Below are 18264 nucleotides of genomic sequence, written 5' to 3'. Positions count from 1 at the left end.
CGCAAGTGCCCGAGCGCTTTGGAAAAAAAGTAAAGTGAGTGACGTCAGTGAGTGTGTTGTCAAGCAAAGAGAGCGAGCGGTAGCAGTGTCTGATCCCGGCCGGTCTTGGGCACGAAACATTTTTTATAATATTTTTTGTCAAAAACAACGTGATGAATGCTCAAATCCGAGTCCGAGTCCAAGTACGAGTCATCAGTCCACGAGTCCAAGTCGAGTCACGAGTCCAGAGAATGGAGTCTCGAGTCGGACTCGGGTCCAAAGAATAGTGACTCGAGTCCGAGTCCAGGACTCGAGTACTCCATCACTGGGGTCACCATACTTGGCTGAATGTCACATCACTTTCTTTTTTTTCACTTTCTTTCTATAGATATATCTCTCATGTCTCTTCGTTGAGTATTCATGGAGTTACAGTTCATTTTAATGACGTGTTTGTAAATGAAGATCAGCGCAGACCAAGGCTGCAGACAGCACACCTTGTTTGTTATCTTTATTTTATAAGTAACCAAAGTTTTGTTGTTATTATTTTTGTATCCAAAAAAAGTAGACCCTTTACAGAGACACGTTAAAATTCACGTGTATTTGACCCTCTTGGCCTTCCATACACATTAGACGTGAAAAAAGGACATCGCGTTGTTTTGATATGGATTACTTTATCACAGAATATTTGTTCTGCAGCACTTGTTTGGTTTAAAAGTAGACATGTCAAGCTTTCTATAGATATATCTCTCATGTCTCTTCGTTGAGTATTCATGGAGTTACAGTTCATTTTAATGACATGTTTGTAAATGAAGATCAGCGCAGACCAAGGCTGCAGACAGCACACCTTGTTTGTTATCTTTATTTTATAAGTGCACAAAGTTTTGTTGTTATTATGTTTGTATCCAAAAAAAAGTAGACCCTTTACAGATTCGATTAATGTATTGCTCTTATCTGTACGATTAAAACTGAAAGTGTAATTTAAGTAATTTTCGGGGTTATCAGGAGAAAATGACTCAAAACGCGTGTATGCGTTAATCGACTCCAGAGTTAAAAGGCTGTCGTGACTTTTTTTCCTTTTCAGTATTCATAAGCTGTATCACGCTGTCAAATTATATTTCATTTTGCACACATAAACAGTTCAAAAACACCTGAATTCTGCTCTTGTTGTGTTCTAATTGGTGGATTAGTGCATTCGCTGTGAAATTATTTTTGGAAGCTCTTAAAAAATGCTGATGAAGTGCTCATTTCTCTCTTGTCTTTCTCTCTGTTCTTTGGCCAGAGACATAATTTATTAATGAGATCTGACCCGGTATAATAACATATGTTGGTTTAGCTTGTCAGTGTGAATGAAATGTGTAGCCTATTTATTTGCCCGATCTCGCCCAGAAACGCGGCTGTCATGTGGACTTCAAGTGTTCAGAGAAATACATCGCGAGCTCGCGGGCAGTTGGCTGCCGCTAATATATCATGTTATTACTTTAAACAGTTCAGAAACATCTAAATTTAGCTCTTGGTGTGTTCTAATGGGTAGATTGCGTGCAATCGCCGATTTAAAAGGTCTTAAATAAGAATGAATTCGCTCGTTGTGAGCTCCGTGGAGACAATGCCTGAGCTGAGCAGCAGTGATTCTTCTCTCGTCTTTCTGACTGCTCTCTGCCCAGAAATCAATTATTAATGAGCCCTGACCCCTGTAATAATCAGATATGTTGGTTTAGCTTGTCAGTTTGAGGGAAATTCTATTATTTACTTGGTATTTTTAACCGGTTTAAAAGTGAAACGAAAACCGACTCCTCCCTTAATCTCGGGTATTGCAACTAGGGGCGCAATTTTTCTCAGATAATGTAAGTCTATGGGTAATGTATTTAAAAAAAAAAACTTTAAGTCTGATCAGTCTGAAAAGATATAGCATAAAGCACCCCCCTATGCTGCAGGTATCTGCCGAGTTTGGGGCTTGTCCCAGCCGGCACATGACCGACCTTCAACGTTGAAATATGGTTGAAATAAGGTCAGTTGTGGTTTCAACGTTGAAACAACGTTGATTCAACGTTTAAAGATTGTAACTGTTGCTCTGTCACTTTCCTTTACTGCCTCTTTTCTTTGCTGGAGCTCTTCTTGGGGCTCTGCTTTCTCTCCCTCTTTTTCTCCCTCTCTAACTAGTGATTCAAGGTTAATAGTGAAGTTGCAATACAATATAGTCCCTCATCGCTCTCCAACATATTTAGCTATTCTAACTGCAGTTATTTCCAATGTTGGTATAAGTGGCAGTACGTGGTAATAGACAAGAAATGCACAATTTTATACCATTGTGCTGATAACGCTTCTTTGGCTATCCTACATACCCATACATTGCCCATACCTGGTATGGTTATATACATGGTCAATTGCATAACAATTTGGCACCCAAGAATTATGACAAGATTGATTCCAGAGAGCGTATCATTACAGCCCTAATTTTTGTACCAGTTAAAACAAAACAAAAGATCAGTAACTGTGTAATTGTGCAAACAATTGTAAAAAAAAAAGAAAAAAAAAAAGAAAGCATCTTAAAAGTTTTTGCTTGTAATCTGGGCTCTGCTGAATCCTTTGCTCAAGGCTGAGCAGTCGTGGAAGTTCTTGCAGGGGCAGCAAACCTTCCTGAATGTCCAAAAGCTGTCCCTGGTCTTCCCGCAGCTGCAACAATCTGAGGATGGTGGATTACTGGTCCAGCACCATCTCTAATTTTTTTAAAACCTCCCTCAGCAGGGCTAAGTTAAAGACATTTACAATATTTTACAATTTTAATACACACTACAAAACTGTACAATGTCATCCTCAGTCTTATAAAAAAAAAAAAAATCAGTGGAAATCAGTGTAGGACCAACCTGGTTCTGATGATTGCGGGGGGGGGGGGGGGGGGGGGGCAATTCGGAACGTCTGACAATTCCGCAGCATTATAAAAGAACACTGTTGTGAATTGAGGAAAAAGTCCTACAAATGAAATACTTACAAAAGAAAGTCAAATCAAAAGCGAAGGAATACACTCACGTGGCACATCGTCCATCGGCTGCCAATTTTGCAGCATCTCTGTATATGACCCTTGTGGTGGTGGTGGTGCTGCTGGCAATGTGGTGATGGGAACAGGGGTGAAAGTGGTGTTTGGGATGACTACAGGGAGGTTTACAGTGGGGGCAGGTGGAAGAAGTTGCTTTGGGGGTGGGCCAGACTCCTCTGAATCCAGTAAGCAACCTCCAGGTGGGCCGATTCATACACTCTTCCTATGTTAAACTAAATATTAATTAATCAAAATGAAATGGAAACTTCTAAATCGCCAACTTCTTGCTAATTGTAAAAAAAAAAAAAAACTGGAATTTTTAAATACAACCTGAATGCATCAAGAAATAGCACCAGTGACATGCTGAACAAATATCTGTACATTTTACGCCTTGGTGGTTTCTGTCCAGACATATCTGACTGGAGGTCTGACCAGGTCTCTGCCTCTTTAGCCTTCCTTCTGCCCTCTTCATAGCTGTCTGCAAAATCCAGTTGAATTTAACGTTTTCAAAATTCCTTCAGGATCATTCAATTAGATAAAAACTTAGTACTTCACTAGGCTAATCTTACAAATTATACATACAACATAGGAAATACAGTGCTGAGCCTAATAATGGTCTGTTAGACTGCTGAGTGGACAATATAATCTAATAATGGACAACAGAATTCTGTGATCCCACATTACATGACAATTAACTTATGATCAAGAATAAATAAAGTTACAATAATGTGGAAGAAAAAGTGAAACCTAGCATGAAAATGTAAAATTCACCTGTTGAAAACATTGTTCGGACTTCCCAACTTCCCCAGTCACAGTTAGGAGGTGTCTTGTTTTTAATGGCCAGGTGAAGGGCCATACCCCTCAGTGAATTAGGCCAATAGCACTGGCCATTCTCCACCCAAATGGCTGGAACCAGCTCTACCTCGTGTGACTCAAGTGTAGTATTTACAAGTATATACACAGGTGTCAACTTTTTTTTTGCACACATTCACTACATTGCCAAAAGTATTTGCTCACCCGCTTCCAGTGAACAGGTTTGACTACTTTAGTCATTTCCATGAATACAAATATACAAATATACACACATACATATATATACACAAATACATACACACTGTATATGTTTTTAAATTGGCACAGATTTTTAAATACCTGAAAGTACACTCTTAATAGTCAGTGAAGCATTATAATGTGATATCTTGATAATCAAGTATTATTTAATGATAGAACTTTAGTAATTATAATTAAAACTTGGTAACCGTATGAATGCAGACATTTTTACTAAATTTAGAACTGATGGTGGTTCTTTGTTCTCCTCTCTCCGTTTCTGCAGCTCTGCATTTTCTGGTCCTTGATTTTTCATATGTTTGTACAAATTAGTTGTATTGCCACTGTATTTTAAAGACTTTCTACAATGGTACAAGTCGCTGTTGTCTCATTTTCGGCCTGAAAATACAGACATACAACGCTCCTCTTTCTCTCTACTGCCATTCTCCGCCTCTGACTGACTGCTGTTAGAAATGCCTGACTGCTGGTGGTAGCGCTAGTGGTGAGTCACGTGACGGTACAACACAGGAGGGGGGGGGGAGCAGTGTCAAGTACGAGCAGCACTCTTGAGAGCTTGCTCTGCTCTGTGGCAGCAGCAGCATTTTGACAAACACGGCCAGGTCGCAAAACGAAACTTAAGTAAACCGAAACTTAAGTATCGATATTTTCACGTTGGTATCGATCAATACCGATACCAACGTTGGTATCGATATTATCGATATTAGTATCGATCTGCCCACCTCTAAAAGTACACAGAGTGTTCAGCGCAGAATTTATACTTTATCTTCAACTCTCACACTGGCGAGTAAAATCTGATAATTTATTAGTCAATGGCTAATATTGAATATCATTTAGTCGCCACAGTTAAGACTTAGTCGCATGCTGTTTTTTTTATAGTTAACTTATTCAAATACTGTAACGGGTGATGTAAACTTGCAGTTTGTTCACATAATTTTGTTTTTATTCTTTTAACGCTCGTGCTGCAGTTCTATGCCCTCCACTGCTTCGTAATAGCGTTGAAAACTATAGCTTGTACACTTATGCAGTCAAAGTTCATTAAACCACTCAAGTAAGTTAATATTAAACCATAAATACTTTAAGGCAACACATATGTTTATTGTTGGCTTAAATCTAGTTAAATTATGCCTATATCTGGCTTGACTTATTAACTTTATCTAGAATAACAAATTGGAGAGTTCCGGTTTAGCTAACAATTTGTTGACAAATTTATTAACCGTTTTGATTGTGCTATATTGAAAGACTATAGAATACCCTTAATAGTCTTAAAGAGACTTTGGTATATTTCACATCTTACAAAATTAAATAATGCTCCACTTACCAGTTCAGCGTCGAAGTCCCTTTTCTCGCTCTGTGGGATTAGAATTGATGTCGAAAGTCGTCTTGTGGCCGTTTCAAAGCAAGTGAGCCGACTGTCGCTCCACAGAATCGGGCCGAGTGCTTGATAGATATCCGTCTGCCGCATATTTATAAATGGCGCCAAACAGCGTGACGGCTGGTCTGTCAGTTCCAATCGGGCAGCGTATGTCCTTCCACAAAGACAATGCACTGTTCATGTTTATCTACCCTTATTTAATTGTTTTTGTTGTTTCTGTAATATTACTTTTATTACGTTGTGTTATTATAATATTTAATAATAATAATTATTATTTTATCATGATTTTATCATCATCATGAAAAATCTACTGGGTAAAAATGGACATTACAAGTATTATAGGCCATATGTTGATATCATCATCATCATCATTAATTTCCAAGTCATTGCTCAGTCACACTTAAGCCGTAATAGGGACAGATACAATGCAATGTACCTAATACAACTACAAGACGCCAGACTTGGTGCGACCACGTGAGACAGTATGTCAGCCGACCCGGACTCCAGCCGATTGTGCCGACACTCAGACAGAATCGGGCCGACTATGCTTGCTATCTGGGAAAGAGTCTTACATGCAAGAATTATTTGAGTTTCTTAAAGAGTTTACATACAGATCAAAATCTTTCCTGAAAATAAAAAAGTAGGGATTTTTCTTTGAAAATGTACACTTATGAACGTAAAATTTAGCAAGATAAAACAATAAATTAATAATAATAATAATAATAATAATAATAAAAATTTAGAGTGAGAATGGTCTAAATTCAAAGAATAACCAAAAAACACAATTTTAGGGGTTAAAAAAAGTTTGAATATAAATATTTTTTAACAAAATTAGAAAATTAAACCAGAAGACTTTACAGGAAGTACAGTCCCAAAACAAATGGTTGATCATTTCTTCATACTGAAGACAAAAGGAACAATTGGGTGAAATACTATTGTTAAATTCAGCAAGTTTATAATTTATTGGATAACAATTATGGATAATTTTAATAGAGACTTAAACAACTTTATTAGGTAAGAGGAGTTTTTGTCGAAGAAGCCAAAAATCTTCCCATTTTATATCACTAAATATATTATTCCAAAAACTCACACAAGCAGGTAAAGAAATCTGAGATCTATTAATAATTGAACGAATGTCTTTGTTTGACATGGTATTGAAAAGACTTTGGTCAACAAATAAGTTAGTGTTGTCAAAAAGAGGATAGTCTAATGAGCCTTTAGGGCCAGATTTTATTAAAGGTATAATACAGTCAGGAATTGCACCACAATGGCATATTCTCTTGGGGGGACTAGAAAAGAGAATTCTTGCATAAATGTTCATAAATAAAAAGAGAACCACGATCATCTAAAAGTTGGCTGACTAAAACTTTATTTTTATCAAACCAAGTGTGGAAAAAAAGAGATTTATTTTTATATCTAATATTTGTATTATTCCAAATAAAGTAGCTATGTGGAGAAAAATTATAATTATATATAAGTGACCAACTTATTAAAGCCTATTTATGAAAACAAGATGAAGATAAAGGTATTTTAGAGATGTCAAAGTTGCAGGGCAATAGAAAATGTAAACCTCCAGCAGAATTAAATATATGATTTGGAATAAAATTCCAACAGGATGTGGGGGTTGTTTAAAAATGTTTTTTCACCTGACGGCCAACTAGCACGTCCGTTCTGCGCCTGCGTCGGAAATACCTTTCCGTACCAGCAGGTGGCAGTAGTCTTGGAAGTAGTTACTCAAAGCGGGAAACCGGAAGAAGCTACAGGGATACAAACCATATACAAAGATCAAGCAAATCAGAGTCTCGCCATCCATAGACGGATTTGTGATTTTTTGGAAATGACTGACAAGTTGCAAATGGCACTGGCGTTGTCAGCCCTTGGTATTTTGCTTGTGGAAAAGGAAAGAAAGAATCGGACGCGAAAAATACGCAGAAAGCGCACTAAATGGGTGAAACCATGGATTCTCCAGAAACAGGCTCATGGGGCTTTCCCGAACCTGTGTAGAGAGCTGGAACTAGATGAAACCAAGGGGCAAGGAACTCGACCGGAAGTTGAAGTCGGGTGGGGGCTGCCATCTTTTAGCAGAACTTCACTTGCGTTAGCATTCCCATTGACTCCCATTCATTTTGGCGTCACTTTGACAGCGAATAACTTTACATCTGAGGCGTTTAAAGACTCTGTTTGTCCATTATTTATTTCTAAAGATACACGACAATGTATAAAGGGCTCCATTACCTTCTATGTTACATTATGGCCCCGTAGAAACAGTTTTTGTAAAAAATAGGCTAACGATTGCGTCATAACCACTCGGCTCTCTGTCGCATTACCGTACAGACAGGTGGAGAAGCTCGCAGGCAATTAACTTAATATGGCGTAGTGGCGTTACATTTTAAAATACTATACAAAATAATTAATCAGAATACTTACTCCTGCTCACTCACGACAAAGAACTCCTCGCTCAAGCTTGCCGTCTCTGCAAGATTAACGATGGCAGTTTGCACGCAGAGCTACTAGAAGATTTACATCTGGGCAGACAGGTTGCTGACGTCGTCAAGCTTCGTTTGAGTCTGCGCGTCAGAAACGGAAGTGCTAAAAAACGCTAAAACTGGGCTTCACTTGTCTCAATTGAGTTCCAATGGGGTCGCTGTGTCCATTTCTTTTACTGTCTATGGATGAAACCTCCGATTTTAAAAATTTTGCACGGCTTTTTCCGATTCAATTTAACACTTTAAAGGAACTTATCACTCCAATTATACAGAGGAAAAACACAAACTACCGGGATTGTATCTCAGTTGGGGAACGACTGATGGTAACACTACGGTTCCTGGCAACAGGTAAGCAAGCTAAAGGTTATTCTTTGTTTTAACATTGCAGTACAACACCTTTTCCGTTGTGTACATTTTGGTGTATTATTAAACTTTATAATAGGCAAATTAGGGATGGCAATTGTAGCCTACCTGACAAGATACAGCATATAAAATATAATAATATGATAATACATTAAAATTGTTTTGTTCTTGATGATTAATTCTCGAAAATGTGTGGAAAATTGTCAATGGAGTTATGTGATTGTATTCTTTGCAGGAGAAAGCTTCAAGAGCCTTTCTTACCAGTTCCGAGTGGGAATGTCTACGATTCAGCAATTTGTTCCTGAAACCTGTGCAGCAATCTACCAGGTCTTAAAAGAGAAATACCTGAAGGTTTGTACACATTCGGACAGTGTAACATCCAAAAATGACTACGATTTATAAAGGGTCTGCCAAAAAAATTAAATAAAAAAAATATATTATTATTATCTTGCTGTTTTTCAGTGCCCAGACACAGTGGAAGAGTGGCAGCGAGTTGCCATTGTATTCCAGGCTCAGTGGAACTTCCCAAACTGCCTGGGTGCTCTGGATGGGAAACACATCAACATTCGTCCCCCACCAGGAACTGGATCGACATTTTATAATTACAAGCGTACATTTTCCATTGTTCTAATGGCACTGGTTGACAGCAATTACAGATTCCTTTATGTTGATGTGGGCTGCAATGGGCGTGTTTCAGATGGTGGAGTGTTTGGTGGATGCCCTTTACAGGATGCTTTAGAGAAAAGAACATCGAACATACCTGCACCTGCACCACTTCCTGAATCTGACCAGCTGGCCCCTTACTGCATTGTGGCAGATGAGGCATTTCCCTTGAAGGAATATCTCATGAAGCCATATCCAAACCGCAGGCTATCTGTTGAGCAACGCATATTCAACTACAGGCTTTCGCGAGCTCGGAGGGTGGTTGAAAATGCATTTGGCATCCTGGCAAATTGCTTTAGAGTTTTTCTAACTACCATTAATATTCAAAACACTGCCAAAGTTGAGGACATTGTGTTGGCTTGCTGTGCTCTGCACAACTTTCTGCGTACAGAGTGCTGTGAAGCATACATGGCAGCAATTGACCAGGAAGGACTAGATCAAGACCCCGGCCTCTCTGCCACACACAACCAACAGTACTTCAAATGCCAAACAGCTCAGGGATAAACTGTGCCAGTACTTTACTTCAGACATTGGTGCAGTCCCCTTTCAATGGGGCAAAATATAAGACACTGAGTCACTGCAGTGTGTTCCAAAAGTGGGAATGAAAATGCTGTTATGTGTGTTTGTGTGTCTCTGTGTGTGTTGTGTAACTTTCAAGAAATAAAATCTATAATTTTCTAATTCAAAACACAAATTTGTATATATTTGTTCATTGGGTTAAATGCATGTTTGTGTGCGAGATTCTCAACTTCCTCTTTTATTTAAACTTCAGTTGCTTAGTCACTATTTGAGCACAGAAGAGCCTCCACACACACACACACAAACAAACACACGTCTAACACTTCTCTATGCATTTGCATTTTGTATTTTTTTTGGATCTGATATTTGATATCATATTTTATCAAATGCTCTAATATGCTCGCAGAATAAGTTTGTGTTTCATGAAAATGGTGAGAATTTGCTCAATAAAAGTCAGGATTTGACATAATTATGTCTTTTGTGATCTCTTTTTACATAAAGAATTGTGAATGCAAGTACCTTTTTACTAAAAGTCAGTGTTTTATTTTGAAATGTTCAGAACAATGGCCCAACAATTTGCTAGAAGGTAAATAATAAAAAATAGAAGAGACTTTAAATTCTAAATAGAATTGTACAAGCCCTATAATACAACTATAATATAAATTATAAATGTACATGTATGTTACAGGCCGGAGCGGACCACCAATTCAACGGGTCTCGCTCCTCCCTCTAACTTCCACCTCGAGGAGGTCCCACAACACCCCAATGAATGGACGGACAACCAAGATTAAAATGTAACAATTTTATTTGTTTAAAAGTTTGGGGAAAGGGGTAAGGAAACTTTAAAACTAATGATGACTCGAACTATTCTTTATCCACAAATACGGATTCCAGTCTCAGGAACACTCCTCTTCAGCCCTTCCTCGACAACACTCCACTTCAGCCCTTAATTTCCCGCCGACTCCACTCCAGGTAAGTTTAAAGCAAGAGCTAGGCAGTTGACGTGCAGGGGTTCTAGCTTTCAGGTAAATACAGAGTTCAATACACAGGTGAGTATTCACAGGGCTAAGCTGTTAGCGTGCAGGGGTTCTAGCTCTCAAGTAAGTACAGTGTTCCATACACAGGTAAGTATTCAAAGGGCTGGGCTGTTAGCGTGCAGGGGTTCTAGCTCTCAAGTAAGTACAGTGTTCTATACACAAGTGGGTATTCACAGGGCTGGGCTTGTTAATGTGAAGAGGTTCTTGCTCTTAGGTAAGTACAGCGTTCAATACACAGGTAAGTATTCACAGGGCTGGGCTGTTGGCGTGCAGAGGTTCTAGCTCTCAGGTATGTACAGCGTTCAATACATAGGTAAGTATTCACAGGGCTGGGCTGTTAGCGTGCAGGGGTTCTAGCTCTCAGGTAAATACAGTGTTCGATACACAGGTGGGTATTCACAGGGCTGGGCTGTTAGCGTGCAGGGGTTCTAGCTCTCAGGTAAATACAGTGTTCGATACACAGGTGGGTATTCACAGGGCTGGGCTGTTAGCGTGCAGGGGTTCTAGCTCTCAATGTAAGTACAGTGTTCCATACACAGGTGGGCATTCACAGGGCTGGGCTGTTAACGTGCAGGGGTTCTAGCTCTCAAGTAAGTACAGTGTTCAATACACAGGTGAGTATTCACAGGGCTGAGCTGTTAGCGTGCAGGTATTCTAGCTCTCAATGTAAGTACAGTGTTCCATACTCAGGTAAGTATTCACAGGGCTGAGCTGTTAGCGTGCAGGGGTTCTAGCTCTCAATGTAAGTACAGTGTTCCATACACAGGTAAGTATTCACAGGGCTGAGCTGTTAACGTGCAGGAGTTCTAGCTCTCAGGTAAGTACAGTGTTCAATACACAGGTGAGTATTCACGGGGCTGGGCTGTTAATGCGCTACTCACCACTGAAGATATTCAGAGGTCTGTATTCCAAGCAGATACGGGTTTAGTCGATGACTGACGGCTGGTGGGCCTTACAGGTGAAACTGCAAACAATACTGGGCTTCCCGCCCAGCTTGACAAGGGGGCACACGGGGGAGGATCGGCTGTTGTCCTTCGAGGGATTGCTGCGTGGGCAACGACATCCAACCTCCTCCAGAGGCGCCTCCAACACGTCCGAGCTCCAGCTTACTTAAGGTAAAGACTGTGGTTGCCACCAATACACTACTCCTCTCCGTCAGGCCTCTTCCTACGACCAGGGACACAACCACGGACAAACACCACACACCACAAAGGCACTACAATTCTTCTCGTGTGTACACTTCAATATAGCAGCACTCACCACACTCCACACACTCAGTGAAAGAAGATCGGTGGTGTATTCCCGTTTCGGGCTCAGAGTCCTGACAGGGCGGGTCAGATGGACAAAGGCAGGAGGGCAGACCACAGCAGGCAGATATATCGTACACCGGAGTCTCTCCGTCTTTCCCAGCGGTCTCCAACGCAAGGCACTACTATCAACACTGAGTAAACACACAAGCACTGAGGATTATCAGATCAACACAAGAGGGGGGGGGGATTTTCCACTGCTACGGAGAGATATGCAGTCGGAATCCTTTCTTAAAGGCGGTTAGTCTCCCTCCACATCCGTCATTCACTCTCCACAATATACAAGAAATGTTCGTAAAGTCTTCACCCACCAGTGCACAATGTTGTCCTCTCCCAACACGAATTCAATGATCTCCTTCACTCAGGGGCCTTCCAAACGTAGGATCGCTCCTTCAACTCAATCCACAATAGGAGGTAAACACAACATACAAAAGGTCGATCACTTAACTTCCTCCGCACTTCCAATATCCATTTTCCTTGGATTCTCCGTTGCAGCCCGTAAATCGCAACATCCACGCCACACCAGCCACTTCCGTATCCCGTGGAACAACAGCAGAACAAAAACCCTACTCCTGTTCATAAACCAGCCCCTTTTATATCACTGCATCCTTCCCGATCCTCCAATCGGTATCCAACACGTCCTCTTCCCACACCTGACATGTATTTTGGATAATTTCCCCGCCTTGGGCCAACCGGAACAGAACTTATGTTTCACTTAAATTGGTCCGGGCGGAAATATTTCCCACACTACAGTTCCGCCCGGATTAGTCACCCAGTGACATGTACAACCTACAATATACTGCAAACATGATTACACTTTTGCAATGCAACACATTACAGGTGTGTATACTGATTGACAGATGCATCCAGTGAATGGTTGTGGCCCACTGAATATTTGAAAATGCAATCATCAACCTCATGCTGGAAATGTGGCAGTACATGTGGTGGCAAACTCCGCATTCTGTGTTCTAGATTTTTGCAGAAAGCTGAGAACTTTTCCAGAGTTTTGCCGATGGTTCGCATCAAGTATGTGGACTCCTCACTGGAGGACTCATCCTGCATCTTCCTGCGCTTCCCCGGAGGCTTTGGAGTATTTGGTTTCTGTCTAATGGCTGTGGACTCAGCTGTAGACTCCGTTCCACAGATCGTGGATTCAGGCAAGGGTGTACTGGGCCGTAGCTCCGCCTCAATGAAGCTGGGCTCTTCATGGGTGCCAGTCCATGTGTCACTGTTGGTACCATCTGAGGGTGAACAGGAATCACTATCAGCCGAAGATTCCTTAAAAAAAAAAGTAAAAGATAAAAATCTAAATGCAAATTATGTGATACCATAGATTCTTACAACTGTTCACCAATCATCCATAACAATAACAATAACAGGGCAAAGCTACAACAATACCCTGCAAATTGGTGAAATGGCTCTATTCAGAAGCACTTTATGGCACATTTGTGGAAGATAATGGGACAAAAGAATTTAACGGCTTGTGTTAATATGCTGAGTTACTTGTAAATAGACCCATCTGAAAAATCAGTGGCCACTTAAAAAAAAGCAAAAGGTTTTATTTTATTCTGAAAAAAAAAAATAGATTTGGTTATTTACCCTGATAGGTAAATTTGAAGTGCTCTCATTCCTTTTTGTGTGAGGCTGTAGAAACTGCAGGCGGTTCAGGATCCATTGCTGCCTGCCAGTCTTCTGAGATCCAGAACTTCCTGAGGGTCCTTGTTTCTTATATCGCATGTACTGGGTTCGCAATGAATCCCACCGCTTCTTGAGCTCTTTCTCAGAGGGATAAGGTCATATTTTGTAAGCATTATGCCTTATTTGTCAGTTTCATGATTATTGGTACTGCCAAATTTTTACTTTTTTCTCTACTGGACGTACACTAGATGCTAACACATAATTATAATAACTGCCTGTTTTCCATTAACCAAATTATTTTTGTACACTCACACACGTCATTATTCTTACAATGGACCATTTAAAAATAACAAACCAGTTTTCTAAAGACCTTGATTGCCAAAAAGAAAATCTTACCTGATATGACAAGTTTATTTTCGATCTCACACCACATTTCAGCTTTCACCAATCGGTTGGAATAAGATTTTTCCGTGATGTCATACAAGGCCGGCCTTTCCTGGATCATGCTGATCAAAGCATCTTCACTTGCCTCGTTCCAGACAGCCATATCTTTAAATAATCACGAATGATAATCACAAGAAATGCAAACAAATGAGAGAGGCAACTATGTCCCCGTTGACTTCATTGTATATATGCTCCGTCACTTCCGGTTTTTCTTTCCTAGCGTGCTGGTTCGCTGGTTGAACAGCCAATCAGAATGATCAGATGGCCCGACTGGCTGACAAGCTCCGACGCCGATTCAACATGTCAAATCGGCCATTACAAAGCCGACGAGAACCAATTTCAGCCGACATATTAGTAAAAAAAAAACTCAATAAAGTAGAGTTAAGTTTCAAATATGAATTATACATTCTTGAGTAATTAGAAGGGCTATCGAAAGATAGAATGATAGATTTATGGTCAGACAAAGGAGAAGGCAAGATTTCAACTTTATTGACAAAATTGGATAAAGAGTCCGATATTAACCAAAAATTCTAGATCTAAGTGAACCAGAATTGTAAGACCAAGTAAACTGTAAAGCGGATTAAATTTAGGCGGATTAATAGGAGAATGAAATACAGGCTTTATTTTAGATACATGAAAGGCGGGATGAATTCTCCTGTACACTAGAGGAAGTTTGAGGCGGACTGCCACCGGACTAATGATCTTGGTGACAGTGAACGGGCCAATAAATTTGGGAGCCAACTTATTAGAGACGGAACGGAGAGGAATGTTCTTAGTAGAAAGCCACACTTTTTAACCCACGACTTATACGGGAGGCCTAGACCGGTGGCGATCGGCTTTAGCCTTGGTGCGCGCCCCCACTTGGAGTAGAGTCTCGCGGTCTCTAGTCCAAGTGCGGTGACACCTCTGGACGAATGCGTGAACGGAGGGGACCGCGACTTCGGATTCCAGACTGGGAAAAATAGGTGGCTGGTAACCTACACTACACTCAAACGGAGATAAAATCTAGTGCGATGTGGTACCAGCATCGATGGTGCTCAGGACTTATTAATCATTCGTCAGCATCCTCAGTCATCTCTCCTTACCGTTTATATGACAAGTAAAATCTTACTGTACTGTAACAGGCTACTGCTAGCAAGCGGCTAACCATGTCCCTTTAGTGGCTTTCGTTATTTTATTTGAATGAATTATTTGTTTTCTGTTCCTTTCTGAATAGACTCCAACACATCCAAGCAACATCACATCCCCTGCACAGCCTGGAATATAACATCTATTTCCATGATTATCCACACTTGTTTCTTCACAATACCTGCAGAACTTCTGATGATTCGGCTGTGCAGGTTCAGCTGGCGGCTGACAAAAGCAAATGTTGGGGGTGTAACTATTAGTGATCCAGACTGTAACATCACAGTCGGTGTCATATTCTGATTCAACTATTTTTCAGTGTTCTTTTGCATGCACAAGATTTACATAAGGAGAAAACAATGCTGTTTGAGCCTCATATAATGTTACTTTCATGTACAGAACTGTTATTATTCAACTATTCCAAGGTAAATACAGTTTTTCATTCTATGTCACCTTTAAGCAAGTACTACAAAACTTATTCACATGCAATCACTCTCTCAATAATGCATGCAAACAAATGTAATACAGCGCTACTTCATCTGTATCTGATTTTGAATGAGCAGAAATCTGTAAGAAATGCATTGATCTGTAGGTAAAATAACTGACGAAAACGTAGTTATTTTCATCTCAAACAAAATTTGCACCCCAAAAAGCAGCAATTATACATTTTAATGCTGAGAACCACGTTATTGGATTGTCATGTGTTAGAAAAAAAGGTTGCAAACTAGTGTTCTGATAAACCACTTTGAAACTCTCCTCTTATTTTATTTTTTAATATATGTTATGAACAGAACTGTGCTATTTCAAACATACTGAAATACTTCAGACATGGAGCGGTGTTTCTGATATCAGTGAGCGTGGAGTGGAGCAGGAGCGGGATAGACGTCAGCGATGTGTTCGGCTGTGGTCGAGGAAAATTAACTAAAAACACTGTTGTTAAAATATGTAATATTCACAGATGAACGTTTATTACTTAGGAATTTCTGTGTTTCTTAGAACAAATTCAAGGAGGATAAATGTTAAGCCAATGAGCATGTGCTTATATTTTCTCTAAGGTACACAGAATTACACCATATTTTAGATTTGACACATTTACTAGGTGTGCAATATTTATATAATAAGAATATTATTCTAAAGAAATTGTGGCATCAGAGCATTAAAAGTGGTAGTTTATTTTAGTGAGCTGCCTATATTTTAATTTTTTGGGAAAAAGATATTTGTCTGTTCACTGATTAAGAAATTGTTGTGTGTTTTATAAATTATTTCCTTTATTTTAGTAAAACGTGGGGCACTGTATTTACGCTCTCATTATTTTGGCCTAATTAAAACAAGAAACGATTAAATTAAACCTGCACGATTTAACTAAATCCTTGAAACTCTAAAGAATGGAATGATTAATAAAACGTCCTCATATTTAAACTCAAGTTCTCTTATTACAATCAACAAAATGCACAAAATTTTTCATTAATTGACAACTTCAGTGATTTTAAAGGGAGCCTTCTTTAATTGCTTTCATATAATTCAAGTAAAAATAAAAAAAAATTCAGCTGCTTTTAAATGTGGGTGTGTATCATATTTCTTGCTGTGTGCCCAATGCGGAGTGCGACGCACAGCAATTATTCTTATTTGTCTACTTATTTATTATTATTATTATTTATTAATGTTGGATAATTGCATATAAAATATTATTTACTTTGTAATGCATATGCTAAATGTGAATAATTATTCATATTCAAATTATTAATGCACATGCATGACTGGGAGGAGCCCTCTCGATCACTTTAAATTTTTCCTGATAATTAAATAAATGAAAATTGGGGTGTCTCACATACATGAGAAATATATCTACAGAAAGCTTGAAATGTCTTATGAACGAAATCAATTCAAAACGAAAGCATAATGTAATCTGTGAAGGTTGCATTTCTCTCTAAAGACGCGTCCATGTGGAGAGAGACAGCACTGGGAATTTCATCTTGAAGCCGACAAGAAAACATTTGTTTATTAATAAATAATGAAAAGGTCTCCTTTTTCACAAATATTAGGCTACTTCTGCCTGTGCTTTGCGGCAAACTTAATGCATGTGCTGGAGCACAGAATATATTGAGACTCATTATGGATTGTAGATGGAAATTTAATATAAACCTGCGATTAGTTGAATAATGACAAATGAACAACTAGTAACTAGAAAAATCTTTTGTGGGGCCTGACCTATTAAATACCCTCAAGACATCTCTGTTCAATTTTTTTAAAAGCATTTTATACGCATTTGCATAAATTCTTCTTTCAGATTGGTCTGGAATGAAGAAATGTCTTAAACACTTTGTCTTTGTCTAAACGAAAATTGAAATAAAATGTATATTTTTATAGAAAGGCAAACCCCTCTCTGCATATATATCATTGCTTCTGGTTTGTGCATTGTAAGTACAAATAGTAATTAACTTTCTACAAATGGTACAAGTTGCTGTTGTCTCATTTTCGACCTGAAAATACAGCCATACAACACTCCTCTTTCTCTCTGCTGCCAATCTCCGCCTCTGACTGACTGCTGTTAGAAATGCGCGGCTGAGCGTCGCGCGCCTGACTGCCGGTGGTATCGCTAGTGGTGAGTCACGTGACGGTACAACACAGGAGGGGGGGGGGAGAGCAGTGTCAAGTACGAGCAGCACTCTTGAGAGCTTGCTCTGCTCTGTGGCAGCAGCAGCATTTTGACAAAGACGGCCAGGTCGCAAAACGAAACTTATGGAAACTGAAACTTAAGTATCGATATTTTCACGTTGGTATCGATCAATACCGATACCAACATTGGTATCGATATTAGTATCGATCTGCCCACCTCTAACAGTAACTTCCTGATTCACTGCAGTATTATGCTGCTTTATCATTTAGCTAAGTGTTGCTAACATGTTTTAGTATGTTTCTAGCATGCTGCTAGTGTATTTATCACTTGCTGGCACTTTTTAATATGTTGCTAGGAGTCCTGAGAGTGTTATACATGACACTTCCTGTTGCCAGTAGATGGCGCTATGGCTATAACCAAATACAGGCATGTTGATGTGTATAGGACAGGAGTTAATCTTGTCAAACGTGTGAAGTTTGGGGCAGCAGAACCTGATTTTACCAAGTGAGACATATTCCTGGGACAACATCGTTGTTGACCCTGGAACAACATTGTGATTAACCAATCAGATTTGAAGAACCAGTGTTTAGATTTTGTGAAGTTTACGCTTAAAAT

General features: G+C 39.5%; 2 protein-coding genes across 2 annotated transcripts; one reads left to right on the top strand and one right to left on the bottom strand.

The window, feature by feature from the left end:
* Positions 1-6912: 6912 nt before the first annotated feature.
* On the top strand, positions 6913-9594 carry LOC113091808 (protein ALP1-like). Its single transcript, XM_026257435.1, has 4 exons — positions 6913-7475; positions 8130-8284; positions 8535-8650; positions 8762-9594. The coding sequence occupies exons 1-4, from the start codon at positions 7066-7068 to the stop codon at positions 9464-9466; spliced, it is 1386 nt and encodes a 461-aa protein (XP_026113220.1). The 5' UTR covers positions 6913-7065; the 3' UTR covers positions 9467-9594.
* A 407-nt stretch (positions 9595-10001) lies between these two features.
* Positions 10002-14596, bottom strand: LOC113091810 (uncharacterized). Its single transcript, XM_026257438.1, has 4 exons — positions 13860-14596; positions 13425-13600; positions 12606-13103; positions 10002-10156 (listed from the first exon to the last, which is right to left on the bottom strand). Exons 1-3 carry the CDS (start codon positions 14008-14010, stop codon positions 12660-12662), a joined length of 771 nt encoding a protein of 256 aa, XP_026113223.1. The 5' UTR covers positions 14011-14596; the 3' UTR covers positions 10002-10156; positions 12606-12659.
* Between the last annotated feature and the right edge of the window lie 3668 nt (positions 14597-18264).

This window comes from Carassius auratus, unplaced genomic scaffold (genome assembly GCF_003368295.1).
Source record: "Carassius auratus strain Wakin unplaced genomic scaffold, ASM336829v1 scaf_tig00214320, whole genome shotgun sequence".
In the NCBI taxonomy this organism is placed as follows: domain Eukaryota; kingdom Metazoa; phylum Chordata; class Actinopteri; order Cypriniformes; family Cyprinidae; genus Carassius; species Carassius auratus.
This window is presented reverse-complemented; position numbering and strand designations above follow the sequence as displayed.

Bases quoted from the DNA above. Each gene is read 5' to 3' on its own strand.
- LOC113091808 (XM_026257435.1), top strand. From the start codon at position 7,066: ATGTGGGGGTTGTTTAAAAATGTTTTTTCACCTGACGGCCAACTAGCA. The intron at 8,285-8,534 runs GTAAGCAAGCTA...TATTCTTTGCAG, and splicing joins ACTACGGTTCCTGGCAACAG to GAGAAAGCTTCAAGAGCCTT. The intron at 8,651-8,761 runs GTTTGTACACAT...GCTGTTTTTCAG, and splicing joins TAAAAGAGAAATACCTGAAG to TGCCCAGACACAGTGGAAGA.
- LOC113091810 (XM_026257438.1), bottom strand. From the start codon at position 14,010: ATGGCTGTCTGGAACGAGGCAAGTGAAGATGCTTTGATCAGCATGATC. The intron at 13,601-13,859 runs GTAAGATTTTCT...CCTCTGAGAAAG, and splicing joins AAATAAACTTGTCATATCAG to AGCTCAAGAAGCGGTGGGAT. The intron at 13,104-13,424 runs GTAAATAACCAA...TTTTTTTTTAAG, and splicing joins CTTCAAATTTACCTATCAGG to GAATCTTCGGCTGATAGTGA.